The sequence below is a fragment of the Ixodes scapularis genome, unplaced genomic scaffold (assembly GCF_016920785.2).
Source record: "Ixodes scapularis isolate PalLabHiFi unplaced genomic scaffold, ASM1692078v2 PGA_scaffold8__174_contigs__length_109621045, whole genome shotgun sequence".
In the NCBI taxonomy this organism is placed as follows: Eukaryota; Metazoa; Arthropoda; class Arachnida; order Ixodida; family Ixodidae; genus Ixodes; species Ixodes scapularis.
The window spans coordinates 49,743,815-49,770,146 of NW_024609883.1; the positions used below are offsets into that span (position 1 = coordinate 49,743,815).

General features: G+C 44.7%; 1 protein-coding gene across 1 annotated transcript; it reads left to right on the plus strand.

The window, feature by feature from the left end:
* The first annotated feature begins 238 nt into the window (after positions 1-238).
* Positions 239-26,313, plus strand: LOC120843039. The gene is made up of 4 exons (XM_040214247.1): positions 239-327; positions 7,854-7,972; positions 22,290-22,400; positions 26,206-26,313. The coding sequence occupies exons 1-4, from the start codon at positions 273-275 to the stop codon at positions 26,311-26,313; spliced, it is 393 nt and encodes a 130-aa protein (XP_040070181.1). The 5' UTR covers positions 239-272.
* The last annotated feature ends 19 nt before the right edge of the window (positions 26,314-26,332 follow it).

The window sequence follows — 26,332 nt, forward strand, 5'->3', positions numbered from 1 at the left end:
ATTTTTTTAGAACACCTAGAACACCTATTTCTATTGGAAACAGATGAGGAAGATATGAAAAAAATTTTGAAGTAGACTAATATCAATTGCTATTTAGATATTGAAAGGTACGTGATGGGCATTATTTTACAATTTTGAAATAGGAGGTTTTGTATTCTATGTGGACACATACTACAAGATGGGAAGTACCCTGTTTCTTCAGTCGTTACATTCTGTACGTTTTGTTTTCAGAAAGACGAATCCAGTGAAGATCTTCACGTATTAACGTAACAATGATTCAGATGTCTATTTTCGTGATTATGATGGCTCTTGCAACATCCTTTCATGGTAAACAAAAATTTAGAGTTCTCTACCGTCCGGTTTCTCTGCCGCCTGTGGCAGCATATATATATATATATATATATATATATATATACAGCGCGAGTGCCTCAATCTAGAGGCAACGTCAGTTGCCTCTAGATTGAGGCACTGTCGCTCTATATTCTGAATTGAGGTCTAATAAATAGCTGCCGGGAAGCTTAAAGTCTCTGTATTTCGAAAATGTGTTTCGTTTGGAAGCTGTAAAAGTAAACACCTCAGCTTTCCGTTAACCTGGCGCGAAGCATAATTCAAATGCCAGTGCGGCTAATCTTGTCCGGTCGTAGAAAGCTTAATATTGCCGTTTTTTTGTTTTTACTCAGACTTATCTCTCCGTTTATGATCAGCTTAATGTACCACAAGAAAAAAAAGTGATGCCCTCATGTATTTGAATATTCTTAAATGTATGCCATAGCTGATATTCTTAGCGCCTGGACTAGAACTGAGCAATTTACAGACATTCTACCTTTGAGCTCGGCAGTATTTTATAAGTTAATTTTTTTTTGTTTTAAAACCGAAAATAACAACCTCTGGACGTGATTTGTGAGGATTTAAATTTATCTAATCTTTTACATTCAATGAACACCGGGTATCTTTAGTAAGGCCATTTATAATTTGAAAGTACTGTAATTGCAGATTTTGTGTTGAAGAAACTGTCTCATTGGCTTTTTCGTGAATTACAGAGCTAATTTTCTTATTATATCGAATAAGATTTTCTAACTTTTCAGCCTTTAATACTAACATGATGACCCGACTTTTTAAACTCACAATATTGACTTCGAATATTAAATTTTCCGAGAAGGTAAAGAATATATCCTAATTATTTGCTTGATTGGATCACCTCTCTCATCCGTACTAGCATCGGGTGGTTTAGCCTTTCTTTCCTTTTATCTATATTTCTTCCTCTGTTTCTTTCGTTTATGTTTTGTCTTCAATTTTTCTTAAATACTGCCAATTACTTCCAGATTGTTACAGGAGTGGTATAAAAATTTATCACAGATTCAGCACTTGTCACGAAAACATGAAACAAAATTTAAAATTTTAGGCTTGTTGTTAATGATTGTTTGGATCGTCGTAAAAGACAAAAGGTAGCTGTAGGGTCAGGATTTAACTCAAACACCCTCTAAACAAAGTAAAAAAAACTCCCGGTTCCTTGCATTGCTCTGCAAATGGAGGGCAGCGACAGCCGAGGCGCTGGACATGGTTGCTCACAGCCATACTGTCGTTTTAAAAATAAATTTACTTACATCCCGCCAAATTCAGCGGATAGTGCTCATGGGAAATTGTGATGTTACATGACGCCAAGACGTCAAGTTAAATTAAACTTAAGGTAAATTCAGTGAAAGAACCTCCAAGCTAAACGTAGCAAAATGACCGGAAAACTAGTTTTTTCTTCTAGATATAGCAAAACATTTTCTCTCTAAATTAAAAAAAAAAAAAAAAAAAATGTGCCGCTAAATTTTAGGAAAAGTGTTGCGTCTTATGAAGTAAAGTCACGTATCACTGTGACTTCACAATTTAACGACATTGTCATTTCACGCTAGATATAGCGTAAAATCCTTCCGGCTCTATTTAGTGGACCATGAAGTAAGTACAGGAAACTAGACCTGAATGGTACTCAACAGAGGCGAGCAAATTACTTGTAATCGATTACTATATTTGGGGTAAATTTGTATTTATTTGTTTACATTTGTTACATAATAATAAAAAAAAGTATTCTGATTACTTTTGGAAATACTAAAAGTACTTGTAATCGTAACGTTTTCCCTACTGCCGTCTTCAATATCGCACTTTGTTCGTACAAGTTTCCTACCAAGCGATATTCGAACCAAGTCTTCGACAAGACGATGGTTTACAAGGTTTGGTGAATTAAGAATATTGCAACGCGAGTCGGCGAGCGAGCGCGTGCATGGCCGAATCGTTACCGCGCTCGACTGTCGCGCGGAAGGTGTAGGTTCGATTCCAGTCAGCGGATTGTCTTTTTATTTATTCTTCAACTTTGCCTTCTCGCAAGTTCGAGAACATTCTCGTCTGATCCAGTTCGAAATGTTCTACGCACCGAAAGTTCTACGCCGAATGTTCCGGAAATCCACGAAAGCACATAAAGGACTCCGCATGGCGAGGGGAGTCAGTTCGCCTCAGCGTTTGATCCTGCTGTTACGCCGCTATCGACGCCCGCGACGCTCTATTGTTAAAGCTTGCGCCATACGGATTCACTTTCGGAAGGGCCTTGAATCACAGAGAACTTTATGTCCGACCGTAAGAAAAGAGCAGCACCACCGCCTCTACCGCGACTTCTAACCCTGTGGTGTTACTTCGGTATCGTATATGCCGTCATGTAGCCATGTTTCCGTGACGCCAGTAACGTGAACGGAGTGGGAGGAAATTAATGTAAGAAAGTAGGGAAATTTGTTAATGAAGCTTCTAGCGTTGATATTCATAACACGAAGGTCTTGGCAACCACGCCGGAGGAAAGGACTGGTAGAAGAAGCTGCAACGGTAGCCTCAGGAGTGCGTTTAGTACGCTTCACTAATGCGTTGGTGGCGTCATCCCAATTATATCCAACGTTATCAATAAATATGTGGTCAAAACGAAAGCGGACACTAGAGCCATTCTTCCGAAAATAAGCGGATGCGTCGCGTATTTGTTTCGGAATTGAACGCCACGTGAGGGCAGAAATTTTCCGATGCACGAAGCTCCCAGCCTTTAAGCATAACACAGTTGTTTAGGGCACGAAGCCTTTCACGGTTTTAACAATTTCATAATGACGGGGCGCGACCGACTTGACTTCTGCCAAGTCTATGACATCTTTCAATTTGCGGAAAATCCATTGCCAGTTTATCCGACAAAAACTTTCAGACATTTGACATCCCCACTTCGAATACTTTCGCTAACTTGCTCTGGGAGTCCGCGCAAGATAAGATTGTGTCTGCGGGAGCGGTTTTCTAAGTCGTCATTTCTCGAAACGAGCCAATCTTCCACATCAGTGAGTCATTCCAACTCAGTGAGCAAATTAGCACCTGCTGCACCAGAGTCACCCAACGTACTAGGCAAAGACTCAAGAGCAGCCACACGTGACTCGAGAGCATCAAATTGGGAGTTCACTGATAGGTGAAATAACTTGATATCGGCAATACCTTGAGCCAGTTTTCTGTGACCTTCGAGCAATTGGGAAGACATGTTTGCAACAGTCAGCTGGTCGCCAACATCTGCATAGCCGCCATCATTACCATCTGCGGCCGTCGAGTGCTCGGTGGTCGAATTGCGTCTAAATGGGGTGTTGGGCCCGAGTCAGCTTGGCTAGTCTTGTTCGTTTTTGGTCCTGGGCTGGACTCGACATCCCCGCCCAAGATAAGGCTACTCAAGCAATGTACTAAATCAGAGCAAACGTCAACAAAATAAAAAAAGGTGACCGTAACCATGTGGGCCAGAAAACAGCTGCAAGAGACGGTTATCAGAAAGGACACAATAAGCGTTTTCAAGATAACATACCTGCGAGAAAACAGACAGGGATTGAGCATCGTTCCAGCGCTGCTGTCACCTTGCCCACTGAAGGCAAACCCAGCCGGATGACATTTTATATCGTTGTTGACTGACGTCACGGTGCTTGCTCTGTCGAAGATTGGTCGATCCTGGGTGATGTCACTAAAAAGAATAATTTGTGGAATGCCGGGAAGCATGAAGTCGGACAAGCCATTATGGCCATCATCCAGTTTGAAGATAGTGCAGTCCATGCGCATGCAAGCCGGGTCGATCACGTATTGACTGAAAGCCGACGGGGCAGGGATGACCGACGTGACATGGAAGCGACGGCCCGAAGCGTTGTCGAACACAGAACCGGCAAGGCATGCGAGGAACTGCGTGAAAAACAGACCGGGATTGAGCATCGTTCCAGCGCTGCTGTCACCTTGCCCACACGCCCGAAATGTTGAGGTTCGATTCCAGTCAGCAGACTGTCCTTTTATTTATTTTAGTCAGTGTGTAGCCCAAATCAAATGTATATACGAGTATAGCGAAATTTTGCTCGACTGGTTGCCCCTCCTCTCTACCTTAGTAAATATCAAAAAGTTCTAGATCATAATGTTCGCCATAGCTAACCTATGATGTGTCCTCTCATCCTGTATTCCCGTGTAATGAAAAAAAAAACAGCGAGCTTATGCGTGGCCGAGTGGTCACCGCGCTTGACCGTCGCCCGGGATGTGTAGGTTCCATTCCAGTCAGCAGACTGTCCTTTCATTTATTCTTTTAGCTTGTCGCTCTCGTAAGTTCGAGAACATTTTCGTCTGATCGAGTTCCGAATGTTTTACGGACCGAAAGCTCTACACCGAACGTTCCAGAAACCTATGAGGGTACGTAAGCGACTCCGCATGATGAGCGGAGTCAGTCTCGCCCAGCGCTCGATCCTGCTCTTACGCCGCTATGGAAGCCCGCGACGCTCTATATCTAATCGGTTTCTTTTTTAGTTTGGGCACAAGTTCGCTTCATTAAACTTTTAGTTTCTTTCATTTTTCGTCGCCTCATCATTTTTTATTTCTTGACAATATGAGTAGTTCATGATACGGTGATTCATATCCAATAATGGAGGGTACGAAAGACACGGCAATAAAATGAGCTGGCGGGCTATTTGGTTACCATCATGAATAGAATAGCGCAAAACAACAAGGAAGGAAGGACGAGGTAGACTGGAATATGCTAAGGCCTTCCTGTCTAACTCGTCCTTCCTTCTTGGTTTGCGCTATTTTATTCATGACACAAAAGACACGTTTTCAAACCGGGCGAAAACTGTCGCTTTGAAAAATATGAAGTAGTCAGAGAATTGACGGTTAACTTCTCAAGTAACAAACAATTACCTTAACTCTCAAGTGATCAGGTAATCTAATTGAATATGTTTAAGCAAGATTCATTGTATTTTTGATCGAGAACACTTTTGGAGGAAGGTATACACGACTACAGGAAACATACACGGGATCCACCACGAAACATTGAAAATAACAGCTGTCGCCATAAAAAGAACAAAACTTTTTCTAACATCCAGCTAAAAATTGACAGCAGACGTCTGGGTCCGACAGCTCTAGAATGCAACGAAGATCACAGAAGTATCTAGATCAATAAGAGAGTTTTGTAAAGCTGCAGTGGACGCATGAAGGTATTCGTACGTGGCCGCATCGTTGGTGTCCCGGCAGGCATACTTGTTCCGTGTGTTCACTTTTCTAATAATCTGGCCATGCGCTTTGACTGCGGTGTGTGGCCCATATTGTGGCACATCATGTATAACATCCGGCATATCGTATCCCGAAAGGACTGAAACCGACTTCTCCAAAATTAATCGTGAAATATGTAAAGATTATGAAGAAACTCTCCGCAATAACCACTTTCCTGACGACCGAGTATTGTTTAGCGAAAACTCAAGTAGATCTGATCAAAACAAATTAAACACGCATTTGCAAAAAAATAATTGAAAAATATTATTGATATTAATGGCAAATTATAGTTACTAATAAGTTTCATGACCAAGACGAAAAAGTTTACCCCTCTGTGTTTTGATTAAATAGGGAGGATCCGACTACAGAAGTGACAACATATAACTACTGACGAGAATCGTTTGCCAGAATCCATCGTAAAATCTTCATGTCAATCACAAAAAGAAAACAACAATCATGGAACGCTTTTCAAGGTTGCGGATAACCTTGAGATACGCATCACTCCAAGTGAAAAACGAAACAGTGTTTAAAAGTTTAACTCGACCAGTTGCGGAGCATGCCAGCATAGTATGGGAAACCTACACGCAACAAAATATCTCAAAAAGTGCAAAGAGTTACACGCAATGTATTGCGCGTATCTATAGCCTGTCCCCAACATAATTTAGTGCTTATCTTTTATTGCAAAAATAAACCCCACATCGCCGTACGCTCATTCTCCGCCCAAATGTAGGTCAAGGGGTTCGAAATAGATACCGGTGTTTCAGAAGTAACCATTATCATGCTCACAATATATAAATATAAGTAATTGTTTCAAAATACAAATGGGAAAGTGGCACCATTTTCGTCCGTATTCGGCGACTGGTGCAATTCAATTCCATGTAATCGAGAGCAATTTTTTCATTAGAAATTTCAGAAAATAGCTTTAAAACCTTTGAATAAGGTAGCCGTTCGTTTTGAAACTTTAGGAATATGATCCGAATAGCTGGCGCTACATCATGGACAAAAAAATAAGCGTTCGGCGATGCGTATTTTTTTTTTCTTTTTTTTTTTGCGCTGAAAAAAAAAAAGAAGTGAAAAAAAATAGTCACTTTGGGGCGACAGTCTGGAGAATGATTATAGATAAACTGCATCAGTGACTGAATTGTGTCATGGAGCCGGTTTTTACAATACATAAACGCAATTGGAAATAATTCGTATCAACATGGCAATTTCACTTATTGCAGATGCTGGAAAGTTAGAAAAAAATATTTAACGCTCGAACTCCGTTAAAGTTAGAAATAAGCACTACCAGAATATGGACTTTTACAGGTGCTCTTCGGACGTTTTACAATTTTTGTAAGATATATAGATAATTGTAATAGCTTGCCTGATAGTATTATCAATTGCTCGACAGCATATTTATTTGTGGAAAAAGCATGCGGGAATTCGATGTCTAATGACTGTCGGTGTGTTATGATTGTGTTATTTGTAATCTATTCCTACTGCTGCCTTGATCCGTCGGTAGCTCGCACTCCGAAATATATATATATATATATATAGGTTTTTTTTTAAGATGAACAGATTTTTTTTTTTTTTAAAGCCGTGAAAGTTACACTTATGCCGCTTGTGGAGGTGAGTTATACGGCCAGGGGGACATATTATAGGGGGCTAATCGTAACGATCACTCGTCTAATCAATGAAAATTTGTTAATTAACTTTTTAACTAATAAAAATAGACATATGGTTCTAGTTAGAAACTTGCTCAGCGTCATCGAAAACCACTAAATCAATCATTTTCAGAAAGACTTTCGGCGCGTGAGAAGCGCAGTACTGTACTAAAGTTACCGCTAGGGAGCAGGTACAAGGCTGGGGCTAGATAACAGACGGAAAAATCGCGCGGCCGCCCTTTCGCAACCGCTAGCTTTGTACCTGCTCCACGAGTAGTAACTTTAGTCCACTACTACGCTTCTCACGCGCTCAAAGTCTTTGTGAAAATTACTGATATAGTGGTTTGCGATGACGCTGAGCAAGTTTCCAATTGGAACCATATTTCTATTTTCATTAATTCAAAAGTTAATTAACGAATTTTAGTTAATTAGTCGACTGATTGTTGCGATTAGCCCCTTATCATATGTCCCCCTGACCGTATAACTCACCTCCATAAGCGGCATATGTGTAACTTTCACGGCTTTTTTAAACAAATCTGTTAAGCTTGAAAAAAAAGAAAAAGACACCCTGTATATATATATACAACTTCTCGAGGTTTTATGTTTGAATGTTCCTTCTAATAAACCATAAAATTGACGTGTTTTCAGGTGTGGAATCAACATGTGGGAACTGGTATCTGGATAAAGATTTGAGCCACATGCGAGAGGAATGTAAAACAAAGCTTCAAAGTCAATTTGTCTCAGAGTGCAAGAGGATTGGTGGCAAGGTAAAAAGCTCACATGGCTGGAATTGGCGTTGCTAGACACACTCAGTTGTCAAACTTCTACTACGACTTTACTCGCCCCCTCCCCTTTTCCTTGGACATTAATCACCAACTGATTGAAGTGGAACTTTTGAAGACCGCAGTGTGTTTCCTCAACCGCACTTTCACAGCTGGCCGAAAAGTCTAGGTCTTAACAAACGGAAATGAAAATATATATGACCAGAAAGCAGTAGAAATATAAGAGACCAAAATAAAAACACAAAGCTGTTTCTTTTAAGAATAGGTAGACATTTTAACGGGGCGGTGCAACGATTGTAGTATTTTAGGTGAATGCGACGTGCAATTTTCTTGGCCTTCGCAACTTAAAGAGAACCTCCACTCAATCCCCCCCCCCCTCCCCCCCCCCCCCCCAAAGAAAAAAGTCTTATTTAGGGTTTAACTTTCCAAAGTACTAATTTAGCGTCTTCAGATTTGCTAAATGTTAATAATTGTTTCTGTAATCTTAGTTTAAACAGGGTTGGGCAGTATCGCGATACAAATGTATCGCGATAGTATTTCAGAAATACATTTTGTATCTGTATTTCTGTATCACGATACATTTTTTGCACCAGTATCTGTATTCCGGTATCGAAATACATTTGGAATGTTTCTTTGTATCGCGATACAATCAGGATGAAATGTATTTCGTTACATTTCTTGAGAAATACCGCCCCCCCCCCCCCCCCCCCCGAAAAAAAAAAAAAGAAAACAAGTGTGAACGCATTTTTTATTTTTTTTACTTCTGAGGGCACCAAAGTCAAGGAAACGCTGGGGCATTTTTACTATGCTGATCAAGATTCCTTTTGATTCTGCAAACTATTTTTCTATGTGTCCTCTTCTCTCTTTTGAGAAGTGTTGCGTAGTCGGAAACTCGAACCAGGTGGCGTGCTAGAAGTGGAGTCAGAGCATCTTCTGCCGCAGGTCGTTAGGTAGGGATTTCTTGAGTCATTGTTTGCTGGCGTCCAATGCCCGCTGCTAACCGTCTCTCTTGCCTTAGCATACAGAGTACACCCAGCCGGCAAAGCTGAGTCGCATTCCGTTGCAGCACGAGCCTGGCGGTGGTTGACTTGAAATAGCAGGAAGACTCACGCTGTGAAGTTCAACACATATTCGAATGCATCTGGGGCAGCGCTCGTAACATTGCACGGCTCAAGGGTACGCCATCAGCCGACGTGAACGTGACCCGCTGCTCTGGTGATCCGAAACACAGGAGGCCAGAAGTGACCTCGCTGTGCCATCCCAGACTACGTTCCCGCGGCTCGTCTCCAGAACGCCGTTTCTCGGACAGCTCGCACCTGTGCCGGCAATATCAGCTTGCTATCCACGAAGTCTCTGCTTGGATAATGCTAGGAATAACTTGAGGACTGCAATCCGTGCGTCGGTGGCAGAGGGTCGGTAGTAAGGACCTTCAGAACAGGGGTGTGTACCGTATCGTTTTTTTCAACCATAACAGAAGATAAGACATGTATATTCCAAGATGCTTCAGGTGGTCCACTATTCTAAAAAAATCCAAATGACGCTGCATGCACGATCTTAAACTAGGTAACCTAAAACAAAAGTACGTATTGTCCTTTCATACAGCAGCGTGGTAGTTTCATGTTCATGGCCACACGTACAGATAAAGAATACTAGTTCATTCCTCAGTGACATCTTGTGATCAAGGTTGACAGGATTCCCTCGTCAGACAGACAGGATGTCATGGAAGGGACCGCGGTCAGCCCTTGATGGAACGTTTTTCCCTTGTCGTCCGAAACCACTACCTTCAAGGCAAAGTGCCAAGCCCACAGGAAAGTAATTTCGGGATCGAAAACATCCACTTCAAACTTCAAGATTTATCTCAGTTGGCGTCTCAAAAAATTTGGAAAATGTATTGCACTATCAGTATTTCTGTATTTGTATTTCTGCCCTCTCTAAAATGTATTCCTGTGTTTGTATTTCCAAATACTTTTGCCTCTTTTTAAAATGTATTTCCGATACGTATCGCGATACATTTTTGCAGATGTATCTTAGTATCACTATTTTAGCTACTATTTTAATGTATCCCAGTATTTGTATTTCCAAATACTTTTTTAAGTATTTCTGCCCAACCCTGAGTTTAAACATCAGCAGATACCGAAACCGAAACTTTGGTTGCGACAGGCAACATTGATCTGGTGTCGTCGGAGTCATGTCTACGTCACGTAAAACCACGTGGTCCGAAAGGCCACGTGATTCCCTACGCGACGGCGGGCGAACATAGAGCAAAGCGCAAGTATAGTCTGCTCTGCAGAGTTCGCCAATGTAGTTTGCTACAACATCCAACGACGTCTGCACCACTGTGGCCCCGGCTCGCGCTTCGGGTTGGAATCTCGACGAAGGTGCCCGCAATTTGGCGCGGGCTTATTTCTGCGAAAGCGCCGTGTAACCGAGATCTCGGTTACACGTCACAAGATCCTCAGGCGGTCTATAATAATCATCAGGCCTCCGCTTAGGCGCGCCAGATGCCCTTCGTAGTTCTGGCACATAAAGCTCCAAGTTATCATTTATTTTACCGTAAATAGCTGAGTTTTCGCGCTTTGTTTTTACAGGCGCGAGACGTATATACTCGTACAATGGGAAGCGCCCGGCGCATAGTACGACCGACGCGGTGGTCATTTGAGCGAGCATATGTTTCCTGCTTTAGTACCTTACTGAAAAGGGATGGAAGTGTGACGTGAAGCATGTTGACATCTGGGGAGTAGGACCTGGAGTGGGTGACGTGAGTCGGGACGTGTGACGCGGTACGTGTGACGCTGCGTGGTGATCCGAGACGAGGCATCCATACAAGGGGAAGGCTCTCATAAAGGTGGTGCCTCTCGTATCTTCCCAAGTAGGGAGGCGCCCCCGCAGGATGGCGGGCTTGGTCTCCCCGCAGGATTGCGGGGGTGGTCTCCAGGGGAGCCGAGGGATATAAAAGTGATCACTGCGACGGGGCTGTGTGGTTCATGGTTGCCATTCAGTGACCGTCGGACCCGCTGTAAGACGCACTCGTGTCTTAGTAGCGGAGCTGAACAGTGAGTCGACCACGTGGGTACTTTCAGTACCGGTTGGTTTTCCCAGGCCGTTCCACTGGCTGTTACAATAGTTGGTTTCATTTATCCCCACTTAACTCCAATTTGCTTTTCCTGAAAATTCTTACTTGATCATACGATCCAATTCATTTTTATTTGAATTGGGTTTAAATCGGGTGTGCCCTCGAGGCTGTACCGATTGAGGCATTTTTATTTTTCAATCTTTTTAGCAAAGCCTCGCCTTAGAAAATGCTTTAGTAGACTGAATTGTGTACCTTTACGAAGCTGTACGGCAGACTACACGTTTGTAGTCAATAAAAAATATAGTGTCAGCGGAAATTATGAATGCCGTAGTAAGTATGTTCCAGTGCATATTCATTTTGTTTCACAGCGCAAGTGATATTTTAACGCACGTTTTTATATTTAGCTGGTAACAGCAAATTAGTGTCATGAGCGCAAGCAATTGAAACAGATCATTGTTTTGCGATTTGGCGACAACGGCTTCCCGGAGTTCCACCGGCACGGGATATCCGTAGAAACTTTCAGATGCGCACTGTCGTGAGGAAACTTGTGAAAGAGTACTCCCGGCCTGGTCAACTGGTAGTCCGAGCAGGCACCAACACAGCATCGTGAGGCTATGGAACTTTCGCCATGAATCGCAGCTAGGCATCGGAGATGCGGCCCGAGTTCGTATCGTAAACAAAACGTCGCTCTGAAACTACGACAGCGACGAGACGAAACAGATTGCTCCCAGCTCCCAGCTCTCAGCTCCAAGAAGCGCGAGGGGCAGCGCAAACTTGCGCATCCGTGTCACGGTGATCACGTGAACACCATTGAGCCAACACCGGGAGGAGAAACTCATGACGTAACCATTCAGTTTCGCTCTGGGAAGTAAAAACAAAAACAAAAACAAAAAAAAACTGAGAATGATGTAGACATGACTCTGACGTTGTGGCTCAATGTTGGCTGCTCCAACTCCCTGATGTTGACTGCACTGTTGATTGCCCCTCATGTCACAAGCCACACTGCTTTGACCTCTAGATGCTATGAAGAAGATTTTTTTTGTATACATACCTTTATGATATAATTGACTCTTCTGATCTGTCGCTATCTATCTACATCTACGTTCCGAAACGAGCTTCGCGAACTTCTCCGAAGTTTGATGTGCATTAAGTTATCCAAACTAGCCCCATGGCTTTCATCAGCGTTTTTGGAAGAAGCTTACTGTAGCAAAGTTTGATATTTTAACCCATGTTTTGTCGCGTTTAAGTCGTTATTTATCACTACTTAATCTACCTGATGTGTATTATTACTAAGGCCTCAGTTGTTCATGGGGACATAACGTGAACGAATGAATGAATGAAGGAATTGCAGTTCAAATCTGCCACCCGAATGCTTGTGAAGGCGTTGTCACAAGACGAAATTGGGTGCCCACGTCGTGCTCTTGTCCACTGTACACGTCGCTTTCGACTATCGCCACAATTGGCTTGATTCCCGCGACAACGTCAACAGTTCAATCCATAAGACAAGATTGTAAAGGAAAGACTGAAAAAAAGGGTCAGATTTGTTTTTTTCGGAATCTCTATCACCACAACAAAGATTAACGGTCAGTGACATTGCTTGCCAGTATAATTGTGTAACAGTAGTTCCAGTGAAATATTGTAGAGTAAAATTCAATGTAGCCCAACATCGTTCCACGGCCCCTTTATTCTGGTGAGGAGCGCTTGAGGGGGAGGGGGGGGGGGGCGCACATCCTCTGCGTAAGTTTTACCTAGAGAAGTGACGTTTCAATGTTATGTATGTATATATACGTAAATTGAATTGTGCGTCCATCTTCAAGTCCCTGGTCTTCCGCCTTTCATATGGTGCCCAAGAAGACAGGCGACTGCCGCCCGTGTGGAGACTACCGCGCTCTTAACGCGGCAACGGTGCCAGATTGTTACCCCATCCCGGATGTTCAGGACTGCACAGCATTCCTGAGCAGCACGATCATCTACTCGAAGATTGATCTCGTAAGGGCATACCACCAGATCCCTGTGGAGGCTGTCGACGTACCCAAAACGGCAATCACCACTCCGTTTGGCCAAGTTGAATTTGTCACGATGCCGTTTGGGCTTCGTAATGCAGCCCAAACGTTTCAACGATTCATTGATCAGGTCATTCGCGGCTTACCATTCCGCTTCGCATACCTCGACGACCTCCTCGTCGCGAGTAATAACCCAGAAGACCACAAGAACCACCTAATCGAGCTCTTCAAACGACTGCAAGAAAATGGCATCGCGATCAACATTGACAAGTGTCAGTTCGGAGTGCCAAAGCTAGCCTTCCTTGGTCATCACGTCGACTCGCGCGGTATCCGATCATTACAGGCCAAAGTCAAGGTCATCCTTGATTCACCTTGTTTTACAGCGAGGCGCGCTCTCCGACGCTTCCTTCGACTAATTAATTTCTACAGGCGTTTCCTCCCACATTGTGCCACCCTTCTACATCCGTTAGAGGCACTGCTGAGTGCAACCAATGGAGACAAGCCGCCCCTCACGTGGACTCCGGAAGCGACGCTCTCCCTTGAAGAAGTAAAGAAAGAACTAGCCAGTGCTACACTTCTGGCGCACCCTTCCTCGGATGCATCAACGTGCCTCATGGTCGACGGCTCGAACGTCACAGTTGATGGTGTCTTGCAACAGAAGATCAACAATATTTGAACACCCATACCATTCTTCTCGCGAAAACTGCAAGACACCAAGCAGAGGTACAGTACCTTTGGAAGAGAGCTACTCGCGGCATACTTAGCTGTTAAAAACTTCAGGTACTTTCTGGAAGGCCGTGCGTTCTTCATTGTTACTGACCACAAGCCACTGGTCTACGCAATGAAGTCGTCGTGCCAGAGCCATTCACCACGAGAGCTGCGACATCTTTCCTTCATCGCGGAATTTACTTCCTAGGTCCGTCACGTAAAGGGAAAAGGCAACAGTGTCGCAGACACCTTGCCTCGCTTGGACCTCAATGCGGTCAACACGGAGAAGGAGCACTTCACCTACGCCGAACTCGCCGCGGCTCAAGCAGAAGACGACAAACTTCATTCCATGAAGCTGACTGAGATATCACTCGTGCTCAAGGAGGCCAATTTTCCCGACAATAATGTTACATTGGTTAATGGACACTTCAAACGGCAAACCCCGGCCGTACATGCCACGTTAACTACGTCACGCGGTATATACATCTGATCACTCTCTTTGTCACCCTGGCATACGAGCAACACAGGAATTAGTTACATCCTGTTTCGTATGGCCTAAGGTCAATGCCAACACTTGAGATTGGGTGCGCTGTTGCCTGCCAAACATCAGAGATACAGCGCCACACACAGACACCACTAGGAAAGTTCCCTTTGCCTTCGGCTCGCTTTCAGAATGTCCACGTGGACATTGTAGGCCCACTTCCATTTTCACGTGGCTTTACCTACCTACTGACCTGTGTGGACCGATTTACTCGATGGCCGGAAGTAATACCGCTGGAAAACATCACCGCGGAAACGGTAGCTCGAGCATTCGTTTTCAACTGGGTCAGCCGTTTTTGGTGTCCCTTCAACAGTCACCACAGACCGAGGACGCCAGTTCGAGTCGGCCTTGTTCCAGCAACTCATGTCACTCCTTGGCTGTGTGCGGACGCGTACCACAGCATAGCACCCTGTTGCGAATGGTCTAGTTGAACGCCTCTATCTACAGCTCAAATCCGCTCTGCGAGCACAACCTCTCCCTGACGCGTGGGCTGACAAGCTTCCTGTCGTGCTCCTGGGTCTCAGATCAAACATGAAGCCAGACCTAGGTTGCACCGTGTCTGAGCTTGTTTATGGGGCACCGCTTCGTCTCTCAGCCGACAAAGTAGAGCCTTCGGTGACAGCAACCACCATAGACCCAACATTATACGTTCAGCAACTTGAGGAGGCAATGTCATCGTTACGCCTGACGCAAGCGCGATAACCCACTGCGCGCCAAGTCTTTATACCCACCCAGTCCTCGGCCAGTCTACGCATATATTCTTTCGACGGGATGCCCCCCAGAAACCCCTCAAACCTCTCTACGACGGACCATACCTTGTTGTGGATAGAACACCGACGTTCTTCACGGTGCTCCTAGAAGGTCTTCGGGAAACAGTTTCCCTAGATCGCCTAAAGCCTGCCTTCGTTTCTCCTTTAGACACATCTCCCACAACGTTCTAAGAATAAGCTGTCGCTCACTCCGTGCCTCCAGCGCAAGTGCCACCGGCCACTTGTCCAAGGGGGGGCATCTGTGGCAGTTGTGCCGCAGAGACGACGAAGAGGTCGGCAAGTGCGGAGATTTCACGAGACACCAACGGAACGGCTCGGCGGCGGCATCGGGCGATGCGAACTACAGTCTCCTTCCGCTTGTAATTACTTGTACATATGTTTATGTGTGAGACATCCTTCTGGTCCTATATATATATATATTCTGATAATCTCGCTCACCGCTTGTCCGGAGAAAGGAAATGTAGTTCTCACATTCGGAAGCTCTACTCTGGCTAAGTTCTGCCGGTGCCAGAAAACAGGACAGCAGGATCAAGGCGGGAGAACGAGACAGCGTTAAGGGCAATACTTTGACCAAGCACGCGATACTCTCGATGGCATTCTACTTGCTGTCGGTTCTATGAAAGACTGCTCGGCTTTTCTTATTTCCTCAGCATAAGTCTTGAGCGTGCTCCCCCGAGATTGCACAGCAGGACAGCGAATGCACGTCCCTGGGGGTCAATGGAATGCTTTCCTGCATGACTGATATGAAGTTCTTCTTTGTCTTGCACGAAATTTTTAATGAGTGTCGTAGGCGAGAGATACAGAGCTACCACGAGCAAACCGTTGTCGACCTAGACGGCACACAATTTACCAGCTTCGTCTGATGTGCCACTTAGATGGATGGGTACAGCACAGACCCGTACCCATGTAGATGGCCACTTGGATAACGAGTACACCACTTTGTCATACGTACCTCTCTGTGATTTTTTAATGCTGATATCACTTGCCTGCAGAATGGGTAGCTGGCGTCTCCCCTCCTCCCCCTTTCTTCTCCTCCCTCCTGCTACTGTCTCCTACCCCTCTTTCTCCTCCCCTCCCTCCTCCTGATTCCCTCCCCTCCTCCCCCGCCTTCCTTCTCCTCCCATCCTCTTCCTCTCTCCTCCTCCTCCCTCCTCGTCCTATCTCCTCACCTCCTCTTGCCTCCTCCTTTCTCCTCCTCCCAATCCCTCCTCCTCCTCCTCCATCTCCTTCTTCTGCCCTCCTTCTCCTCCCTCCTCCCGCCCCATAATGCAACGCGCGGGTCACGAGTGAGATCCGCGCGTTGCATTATGGGACGTTTCCCATAATGCACTGCGCGGTTACGCCGACGCCGACGGCGACGCCGCTGCAGCCGGAAACGGGCGCCCAAGAGCAGCGCTCTGAAAAAATCCCATCAGGTGCACTTGTATTTCGTATTTCATTTGACAGAAAGTCTAACCCCAGGCTCTTTTCATTCTGCGCTCAAATGGTAGTTTGGAGATGGGAGCGACTCTTTAGGTGCACTTGCCGCAGCGAATGGAGCCTTTACAAAAATCCGCGTTATCGCCTGTCCGCCATTGTTTTCTCACGTACTCGGATTATGTATCGGACACGATCGAGTGCTGTGTCAGCGTCCGTCCAGGACACGAATCCAATAACGCGCAGCGTGTAAAACAAAAAAAAAAGGCGGCCATAATTTTTTAATAAATTTTATCAGAATATTTTAATATACAGAAATAATATGGAGTTGCTCAGTAGATCGTATCTGCACTATGATAAAAAAAATTCCGACATTGCGAATTCCTCATTGCGGAGGCGATGTACTATCAGTTGATTTTTGCTACGATACTTCCCACGCAAGAGAATCATTTTGCGATATGGAGGCTACCAGTATGGTGCCGAAAACGCGTGCCTACCGCGCCCTTAAATGTTGCATGTCGATTTCCATCTAATGACGTCATATAAGTTCCATGCTGTTGACTGTCGCGATCGTGGAGGTGGCACAGCAGCCCAGGTAAACACGGTATACGCCTGTTATGATGCGCGTCGGGCTCAAAAGTAAACGGAAGCTCCGGCAGCCAGGAGTCGGGACACCGTGACAACAGCGACATTCCCGTCCACTCATATTTTTTGCCACAACTGCTACCATCCACCGTCAGGATTGCGACATACGACTAGAGTGCTTGGCTAGCTGGGATGAAATTGTGTTTTTTTTCCAGCCCATTTTGTCCTTTTTGCGGGTGAACCGTATATGCAGTAATATGAAGGAGGTTATAGTGGGCAGGAGGTATCATCAGTATCCTTATGTATGAGGCAAAATGCAACGGAGAAAGCCGGGGCTCTGAAATGTCCCCTAAGTTTCTCGACTAATAGAAAACCTAGTTAATGGCCACCGCCAAGTAAATATAGGGCAAAAAACCGCGTTGCCATGACTTCGTCGTGGCAAGGTGGTTGTTTGCCCAATATTTACATGGTGGCGTCCTACTGATCGCTGTCGAACAGGTGAGATTCGAATCTTAACACTTGCCTGGTCAGCAGAAAGTCGGCGTGTTGCGGACTCTTTTGACAGCATGCTGGGAGTGTCGTCTAGAGCGAGTCATCAATGTACGGTGTGAAAACAATATATGAGGCGCCGCATACACGGACACTGAGAATGATGCCGGGTTGACAATGCCGTGGACGCCCGCTTCGACCATGCACTTGTTGGCTTCCGTCGTGTTATGACTGCCCGTGGGCATTGAAAGGTTTTGGGTGTGCTGATAGTCTAGAAAACCAGCCGTGACAAAGAGAAAGAGCACGGAGTAGACATATCGTAGGTCTAACGTAGCCGACCGAGCCGACCGAGGCGCGAGCAGACGGTGACAGTACTACATCACTGGTGCGCAGGCAATTTGGGATTGAGATCTGATTCCGGCGTCACTGAGCATGAAGTCATGCCGGGTCTGAGGTTGGTGGCGTCTTCCTAAAGTCATTGACTAATGGCGAATTCCACTGGCAGTTTCGAAGCGCACAAGGATCAATAAACCAGATCCGCGATGGAGCGCGCGATCCGAACGGATTCTCTCTACCTCCGGAACACCCCATGGAACATGACCACTCCTCCGGGACCGGCGGATGCTTTCCCGTCATTCACGTTCCCGGAAATCCCCTTCCCGCGATCCTGGATCTCGAAGCACATGTTTTCGCAATCGCGGCGCTAAGAACACGTGCTCAACGCAATAATGACGTGAAAATACGTGTCGACAATCGATGTACTAAATCAGCACACAGCCGTATATGCAGAGAGTTTGGCCATTCATTGGGAAGTATAGGACGCAAATGAGGAGACGCCCTTGGCCGAAAGTGTGTTTGGCGTGTTCCAGGGCGTCTTCGAAAATTCGAATGTGGCTAACCAGAAGCCGGTAATACTACTCTGGCGGTGTTCGCGAGAAACAAACTTGCGTCGGAGTAACTCTCGGTGACTGAAAATATGGTGCACGTGATGTTTCAATCACGGTTATGCAAAATCACTGTGGAAGAGCTCGACTAGCGGAACAATCGACGTAATCCGTACGCCAGGCGCCGAGGACCTGGAATCTGTCGTCCGAGCGGTCGTACCCTGTCCGAGCAAAACAGATTTTGAGCGGCACATTCATTTCTTACATGTTTCTGCATGATCATGACCGAAACATCACGTGTACCCTATTTTCAACCATGAAGGATTACTACAATTAACTCTTACACGCTTATTAAAACTAAATGTTTATTATTAAAACTGTTTCTCACTACCACCGCTAGGGGATTCTTTTAGGTTTCTGGTTGGCCGAAAGAGCATGTTGAACCCTCTTTCTGCTTCTGGTGCACGCCCCGGTTCTGCCCGCACCTCCCATTGACCAAACTCTTTGCATACACGGCTCTGCATCAGCGTAGCCGACTTGCCTTTCCATCCATATACTCGTGCGCGGTGTCCAAGAACGTCGCGATTTTCGGCCTCTTCTGCGAACGGTCGAAAAGGCAGTCAAATTTCTCCTGGCCAAGCAAGCAATCCTCGTTGCCGCTGCTGCTCGAGCCGCTGCTGCTGGAGGAGGTGCTCGAGCAACGTGACGACGAGCGGTAAAGCGGGCGATACTTCGAGAGTGGCCATTACGAATTCTTGCGAGGAGAGATACCCGGCGAGAAAAGAAGTCACGTGTGCGCGCCGAGGGCTGGCCAGGCTTTCTTCCGGTCAAATCCGCTGAAATCGGCGGAGCGACTTTTCACAGATCCGGATCGAGATCTGGAGAGGGGAGCTCATCCAAAACGACGAGTGGAACACGGCAGTCTCGATCCCGACCGCCCTATAAAATAGGCGCGCCCCAGAAAAGTCGCTCCTGGCGCGCTCCAAAACGAGCATTCGAACTGGCCATAAGCCTCACTGACGTCAGCGTGACCTGTGTCTCGGTACCGTACTTTTTGCACAATTTATAGGAACGCTGTTGCGCGGTAGTGAGGGCATTGGATGAGCTTCTGTTGCATTCTTTACTTGTTTTAACTATATGGTTACTATGTAAAGATGGCTTATTCGGGGATGAATAGTGAATTTTTTAAGATAAAAAAGTTGATTAGCTGAACTTCAGAGATAGGGTTGTCTTCCCATTTTTCCGTTCCATATCTTTCTTAGTCCGTCACCGTCTACGTAATATTACTTCGGCGTCGTGAAGAAAACAGCGTCTCGTCGTTATGTTATCAGGTCGACAGGGAAGTCATCGTTTCAGACGAAACACCTTCCCTGTGTCTCGTAGTTTCCGCCGTCTATCAGCATGCTCGTGTTCCAAAATTTTAGAACATATGTTACGTCACTGGACTTATGATAGATTCGGTATGATGCAGAAGCTTGTCGCCAAGCCCACATGGCGTGGTGGTGTCCGGTGCGGAACAATATCACCGGGAGAGAAAGCAACATGTTGATGCGAGCGACTGTGTCGAGCACACTGGTCTTCCGAGTCAAGCATGTACTGATGAGCTAATAGACTACTTTATATACAAAAACAATCCCTGCAGGCAACACTGCGCGCGTTGCACTATGGGAACTCTTCTGTTAGGGAGAGGAGTGGCGTGGTTTTAACTTTGATTGCCCCATTGACGAAGTAGTGCGTATCGGCTCCGGATGAAAATAAAATGAGCACTCGCTTTCATTTCACCCATACATGATAGTGATAGCCTCCGTTGAAGCATGGACCTCCAGGGACAGTAAGGACCTGCCTAGAATTAGTGAGGATTACAAGATTGCAAGCACGGTTGCCGCGTCCCATACAAACGCACACAAAAGCAAACACGCCCGAAACACAAATGGACACTAACTCGAAAAGGGAATCTAAGAACTTCCACGCTTGGCCCAAGATCAGACTGTACCCAACAACAATTACGAACTTTTGTGTGCGGTTGTCGGTATAGGTTGAAGGCGAGGGTACAGTGTGAAGTGGGCGAGGAGGTCTTTTGAATTGTGATGGAGGTCTGTGACATGTATATAAGACGATGGTTGTTAAATAAATTTCAAGCTGTGTTAGAGACTTCGTTGCTCTGTCCTCTTTTTTTTTTTTTTTTTCTCCTATGTCTCAGGGTTATTATATATATGATTCACCAGCTCGGGCCTGCGTTTTTTTACTTTCTTTAATAAATACGTTGTAGCTATGGATTATTCTGACTTGGCTGAGTGCCTAAATTTAGCTAACATACGTGTCTGCAATCGGTGTTATTGTATGGAGGCTTTTCAGCGATTCTTTTTAAAAGAACCCGATTTTTTTTTCTCCGGAAATATTATGGACATTGCAAGCGTGAGTTTCTGTTTTGATATTTTTGTGTTAAAACTCAGGGAGTTCCGGTAGGCACATAGTAGGAAGTTTTCGTAGATCGCTTTCGCCGTCCCGCAATGCTCTCCACAACCCGCTACGATACCCGAAACTCTAGAGCCAAGGCAATCAGCGCGCAGGCGCAGTAGCAGCTTCTTCGTTGCAGAGGGCTTAGCGCAGGGGGAAACTTGGTCTACGACGACTCCATAATCAGCGACGTGCGGATCGGCGAAACCGGTCGCGCTACGATCTTCTAACGTTGAATTTTGAATTATTCTTGTTTCCAACCTTAATCGGTATTGGTATAGGAATCGATCTAAAAACTTTTGATACCTGCAGACAGGTATCAAAAAGTTAATGGAACTTTGAAGAACCATCGGGGTTTCAAAATGGTTCGTAGAAACGTAGTGTTATGTTTCACAGAAACTGGTAACTATGCCATTTCTCAAACAGACTCTAACTTACTATACGACAGGCTATCCTTCACGGAATAATATGCAGGTTATACCTTACATATGGTAACAAACACTGCAGGTTGTTTTTGTGCGTGTGCCACAGCGATATGTCTGTGCTTAAGTTAACTCAGCTCAAAAGTCGAACTTAACCGAATGCCTGATATTGCTTTGGTAGAGAACAATATTACGATAACCAAACTATTAAGTAAAAGGGGAATCGCAATCCCTACTGAAACCGTTGTAGAAAATAGAGTCACCAGCTTCTCAGCCGGCGACGGTTAGCGGTTGCAGATGCAACTCTAAGAAACGCGTTGCAGTATGACGTCACTTGTGTACAGCTATTTTTGTGTGCTGTACACGTTCCGCGTTTTCTCCTCTTTCGTTATCCACTATAATTGGTTGTTAACATCCGGCAGAATTGTTTTTCATATATCTCTGGATATCGTGCGATTTACAATATACTGAAGGTTGAAGATGTGGATCGATGCCGTTCACACAAAGGCTTAGCGAGTCGGTGATTATTGATGTGACGATTCCACTGGTGTCGTCTGCACCAGAGTGGTTAGTCAGCACCCCCTTTTTATGTGACTCCCTTTGTGTCCTAGTTGATTTGCGCTGCTGATTCCTATGGTGACTGTCACTGAATTTTACGATTTTAACTTTGTTTCTGGTTTTTATATCACGTTTTTATATCTTACGTTTTCAACAAGTTACCGCTGCCCAAAATACCTTTAACAAAAATCAAAAATTTCCTTTGGTTTTGCGCAAACAACCAAAAATAAAAGACGCGCGTTAGAGACGCCATTACAAATTTTAAGAGAAACAAGTCTGTCGGGGTAAATTATATCCGGCCAAGCGCCGTCATACAGCGACATTAATATAAGGTATTATGCTATTGAGTCTGCGCAATACGTTTGACAGATATTTTACCAAATGTCTCTCTTTCAGTTCACAGAGTTCAATGTTTGCAACATTGAATGTCAGGAAAAGAAGAACAGCCAAGTAAAATCACAGTACGTGTTTCTAAATGATGACCTGCCTTGCGGACAATATGGCGAGGTAAGTTATATAAAAACGGCTGGGGAGACATAGTGTTGAATTCAGCAGACTTCTACAACTTTGTGCTAGAAAAAATGAAGAACTTCTGCAGGTGCAAAACCATCAGACAGCTAAATCAAATATGTGGGTTACAAATTACTTCGACCACGTTTTTTTTTTCTTTTTTTGCACAAAAATGGTGTGCAGATTGTCACATTCTTCTGGAACGAAGCGCGAATTTAGTGGAGGAAATACAAGAGAGCGTGAAAGCGGAGATGTATACATATTTATTTAAAAAAAAAAGCGAGAAGAGATCGATTGTTTAAGACCACTCGAATAAAGGCTAGAGGTGTTAATCAGACAGGTCTGCCAAGTCCTCCTAGACGAGCTTCTATTTATTTATTTTAGTTTACCCTGCAGCCCCGACACATTATAGCAGGGGAGGGGGTAGTACAATTTCGTACAAGATGACATGCTACTTGCGTACACAATGTACAAATATGCAAAAACATAAGCTCACAGGTGAATATACACTAGCACAGTATCAACCAAACGAAAGAGACAAAAATAAAACAAGTTAGAGTGGCAGAAGAAGGGGCACGAACCCCTCCACTTACATCAACCACAATAGTAAAAAAATAAAGCAGAGAAATCATTAACACTACAAACAAAAACACACACACACACAAGCGCAAAACAGTGCAATACAGTGCCCACAGAACCCGGCACGCTTTCCAGAGTAAAAGGTAAACGTAGGCGAGATGTTATATACGGCCAAGTCCTCCCAAACCAGTCCCCGCTGAGCTGCCACTCATGACCTTGGCTTGGGCCACAAGCTTTGGTGAGACGTTTGTCTTCCTCCTGGATGCTTGGCCGAAGATGCCTGGAGGTCCGTAATCTTCCCGGGTGGGAGCGTCACCGGAAGCAGGAGATGTTGCTTCGGAGCTCAGCCGAAGATGCGCCAATTCTTTTCGTTCTTTCGGTCCCTCCTTCGCTTTCTTTTTGCCGCCAAAGTCTACTTTTTTTTTTCTTGTTCTACCCGAGTTTTCGCCACCAGTACAGCCCTCCAACTTTGAGAAATTTATTGTTAAACTTCTAACTTCGTGCATTCTTGCGTTTTGCATGGGAGACATATAGTTCCTCTGACGACGTCTACATAGCACGAGCATGAGAATGGTACGATCATAATCTTCATTTGTACAGTTCGGCTTCCGATGCGCGTGCATTCCGAACAAACTATTTACACCGCACTTATGTCACCCTATTCATCATCACAACACTCGCGTGCGTATCTCAGCTATACTTCGCCTCAATCACTTGAATCATTGCCCCTTTACATTATCTGTCTCCCGACAAAAAGAAAAACAAATACAAGAACACAAACAAAACATGACCTAAAGACTGATAACACGGGTGTTTACGCCCAGAAATCATTTTCTGACGAAACACACCAAACATACAAAAGCTAAAGACTGCCGTTTTACTGCGTCATTATTATGAGCACTACGATTTCCCTCTTACATCCGGCTCAAATACTGTGCACCGACATTTTTTGTCCTCTAGTTTTCTTTTGTAGCCTTCCTCCAACTTAGATGGTGCCATTAAAGTTTTTGAGAGTGATACGTTCTTGGCCGTACACTTCTCCTTGCGTTTGTCATATTAAAGTAGTTTCGGCACTGTTAAGTTCTGCAACCGGCAAACTTCTTCTTTGTAATTGTTTGCAGTTATGTAAAAAGCACAGAACCCAGGTTGTTTCTTGAAGTAGACAATTAAACTTGTTGTGGAGTCCCAGAGTGATTGGTGGTTCAACGAGTGGAAGATCAACGCAAGTTGTACGCTGTTTTTTTTTCTGCTGAACATAGAGCCTCGTCCGTTTTTTCGTGGTCTATCGAGTGTGGGAATTCATTTTGTGGCTTCATTAACCTCTCAGGACCTGTCGACCATCTCGCGGCTGACACAAGTGAAGAAAAAGTACGATATCTACTCTAATAACTCACGGGTTTTTCACAGCCAGGGTAGTGTCTCCATTCTGAAGGGTCGGCTATTTGCTGAATTTATCTTACTCGGTTGGCCACGAAGGGTTCCCATCTTGTCGTTGAGCCTTTCATCTAATACAATGCGGCGTTTGATTCTGTCCAAAGAAAAACTGCGCTTATGATTATTTATAAGCTGACTACAAAAACTCGTTGTAATCTTGGCAGAATGAGAGCCTTCAATGGGTCTACGCTGGACTTAGACATGATAAAAAATGTCGACCCATCGCTTCTACTCCTACTTCTGAGGTAGGCTACTGCGCCTTAAGCTTTAGGACTAGCATTCCCCTTTTAAACTTGAGGTTCACAAGGAAAAACACGGCGCACGGAGAGGTTTGAGATCGCTAGAGTGTACGCGGAATACGGAAAAAGATGTAGAACGTAGAAATGATAATATTCCTTCACTATTCAATAAACTACCAGAGTCTTTAATGTACCTATGCTTCTTATATATGCTGAAAAAACACAAAGCATTGTGCTACTTCTATGTTCCTTAAGATAGTTACAGGAATTTATTGCAAATTTTAAGTTTTGTGTATCTTTGTTCTTGACTAATTATTTTTGGCGTAGTGGGCTATGTGCCCGAGTGCCTGCTTGATCCGTATTTTTTTTAATTATTTTTATTTTCTCAGGTTGTATAATTTCTTTTTTTTTTAATTCGTTGTAATTTCTTTTAGTATATCGAGCATACATTCGTTGTATTCGTTTGCTTGCATCGAGCATGCATTAGTTGTATTTAGTCTTTTACATCGAGCTGATTTGTAGATACATGTATTTTTGCTGGTCGCCTGGCTGTACGCACAAAAAGGGCGCTGCTTTTGTAGGCCAGCACTATTGTCTTTGTAATTTGGTATTTAAATAAAGTATGATGTTTTTATTATTCCTCTTCGATCAAAAAGACGAAAAACTTTCACGAAGCACTGTAATGCGAACTTAGAGTGCAGCTCTTGATGTTTTTTTTTTTTTTTTCCCGAATTATTGTGGTAAAGAATTAATTGAGAGCAAATGAATAAAATATCTATTGATATCTTAATTTTATTTTATTTCCATTGGAGTTAGGCGAGACAGGATGAATAGTGTACGGTGGGGGCCCTGTTTGGGAGCCCTCACCTACCCTCTCGGCGTTGGTTACGCCGAGAGGGCAGACAAGAGGCGTGAAACCGTCGGCTGTGACGTCCCATAATACAGCGCGCGCTGTGCTGCAATATGGGACTCTTAGGTTCCCGTTCCCGCGTTAAGCGGTAATGCCGAACGCGACGCCGACGCTGACGACAACGCGACGCTGACACCGCAATATGCACGAAAGGGCGCCCAAGAGGTGCGCTATAAAATACGAAACTAGGAAATTTTGGTCTGCTCTCAGACGCAACCGAGGCTCAAAACAAACACCGCAAAAACCACAGCGTTCTGGTGGGTGGCGCCTGGCGCACACTTAGCTGAGCCTGGCCGGCTGCAACGTCTTTCAACAGTTATATCGACCACAGCGCCATACGTAGTCTACACGCGCGGCCTCGCGAGTTCTGATTGCCGAATAGTGCCGCTCCGAACACTGCCCCGTATTCTAGTTTAATGTAGAAATATGATCCTATGTGGAGTGTGCCACAAGTTAGCACACCTACAAGTACCTAACTGAACTGGGGTAATATATTTACTACACAATTGCACGAGCAGAGGTGCATTGCAGGTTCACACCTTGAATCTCTTAAACTTGAATATTCAGATATATATTCTCGCGTTTGCAAAATGTGTCATCTGTTCTTTTTTGTTTTGTTTTTTCTTCTTCTCTTGAATAGAAATGCAAAGGCGGATTCTGCTCCGGTCCCTGCGACGTACAGTTTTTCAGAACACCAAGACAGAGAAGTGATGAAGAAATCAGTCAAAAGAAGACAGATGCCAAATGACTGCTGTTCTACTAGAAGA

What these genes read in the sequence shown, in the direction of transcription:
- LOC120843039 (XM_040214247.1), top strand. Translation starts at nt 273, where the DNA reads ATGATTCAGATGTCTATTTTCGTGATTATGATGGCTCTTGCAACATCC. An exon ending in GCAAGAGGATTGGTGGCAAG is followed by an intron (nt 7,973 to 22,289) that starts GTAAAAAGCTCA and finishes TCTCTCTTTCAG; the next exon opens with TTCACAGAGTTCAATGTTTG. An exon ending in CTTGCGGACAATATGGCGAG is followed by an intron (nt 22,401 to 26,205) that starts GTAAGTTATATA and finishes TCTCTTGAATAG; the next exon opens with AAATGCAAAGGCGGATTCTG.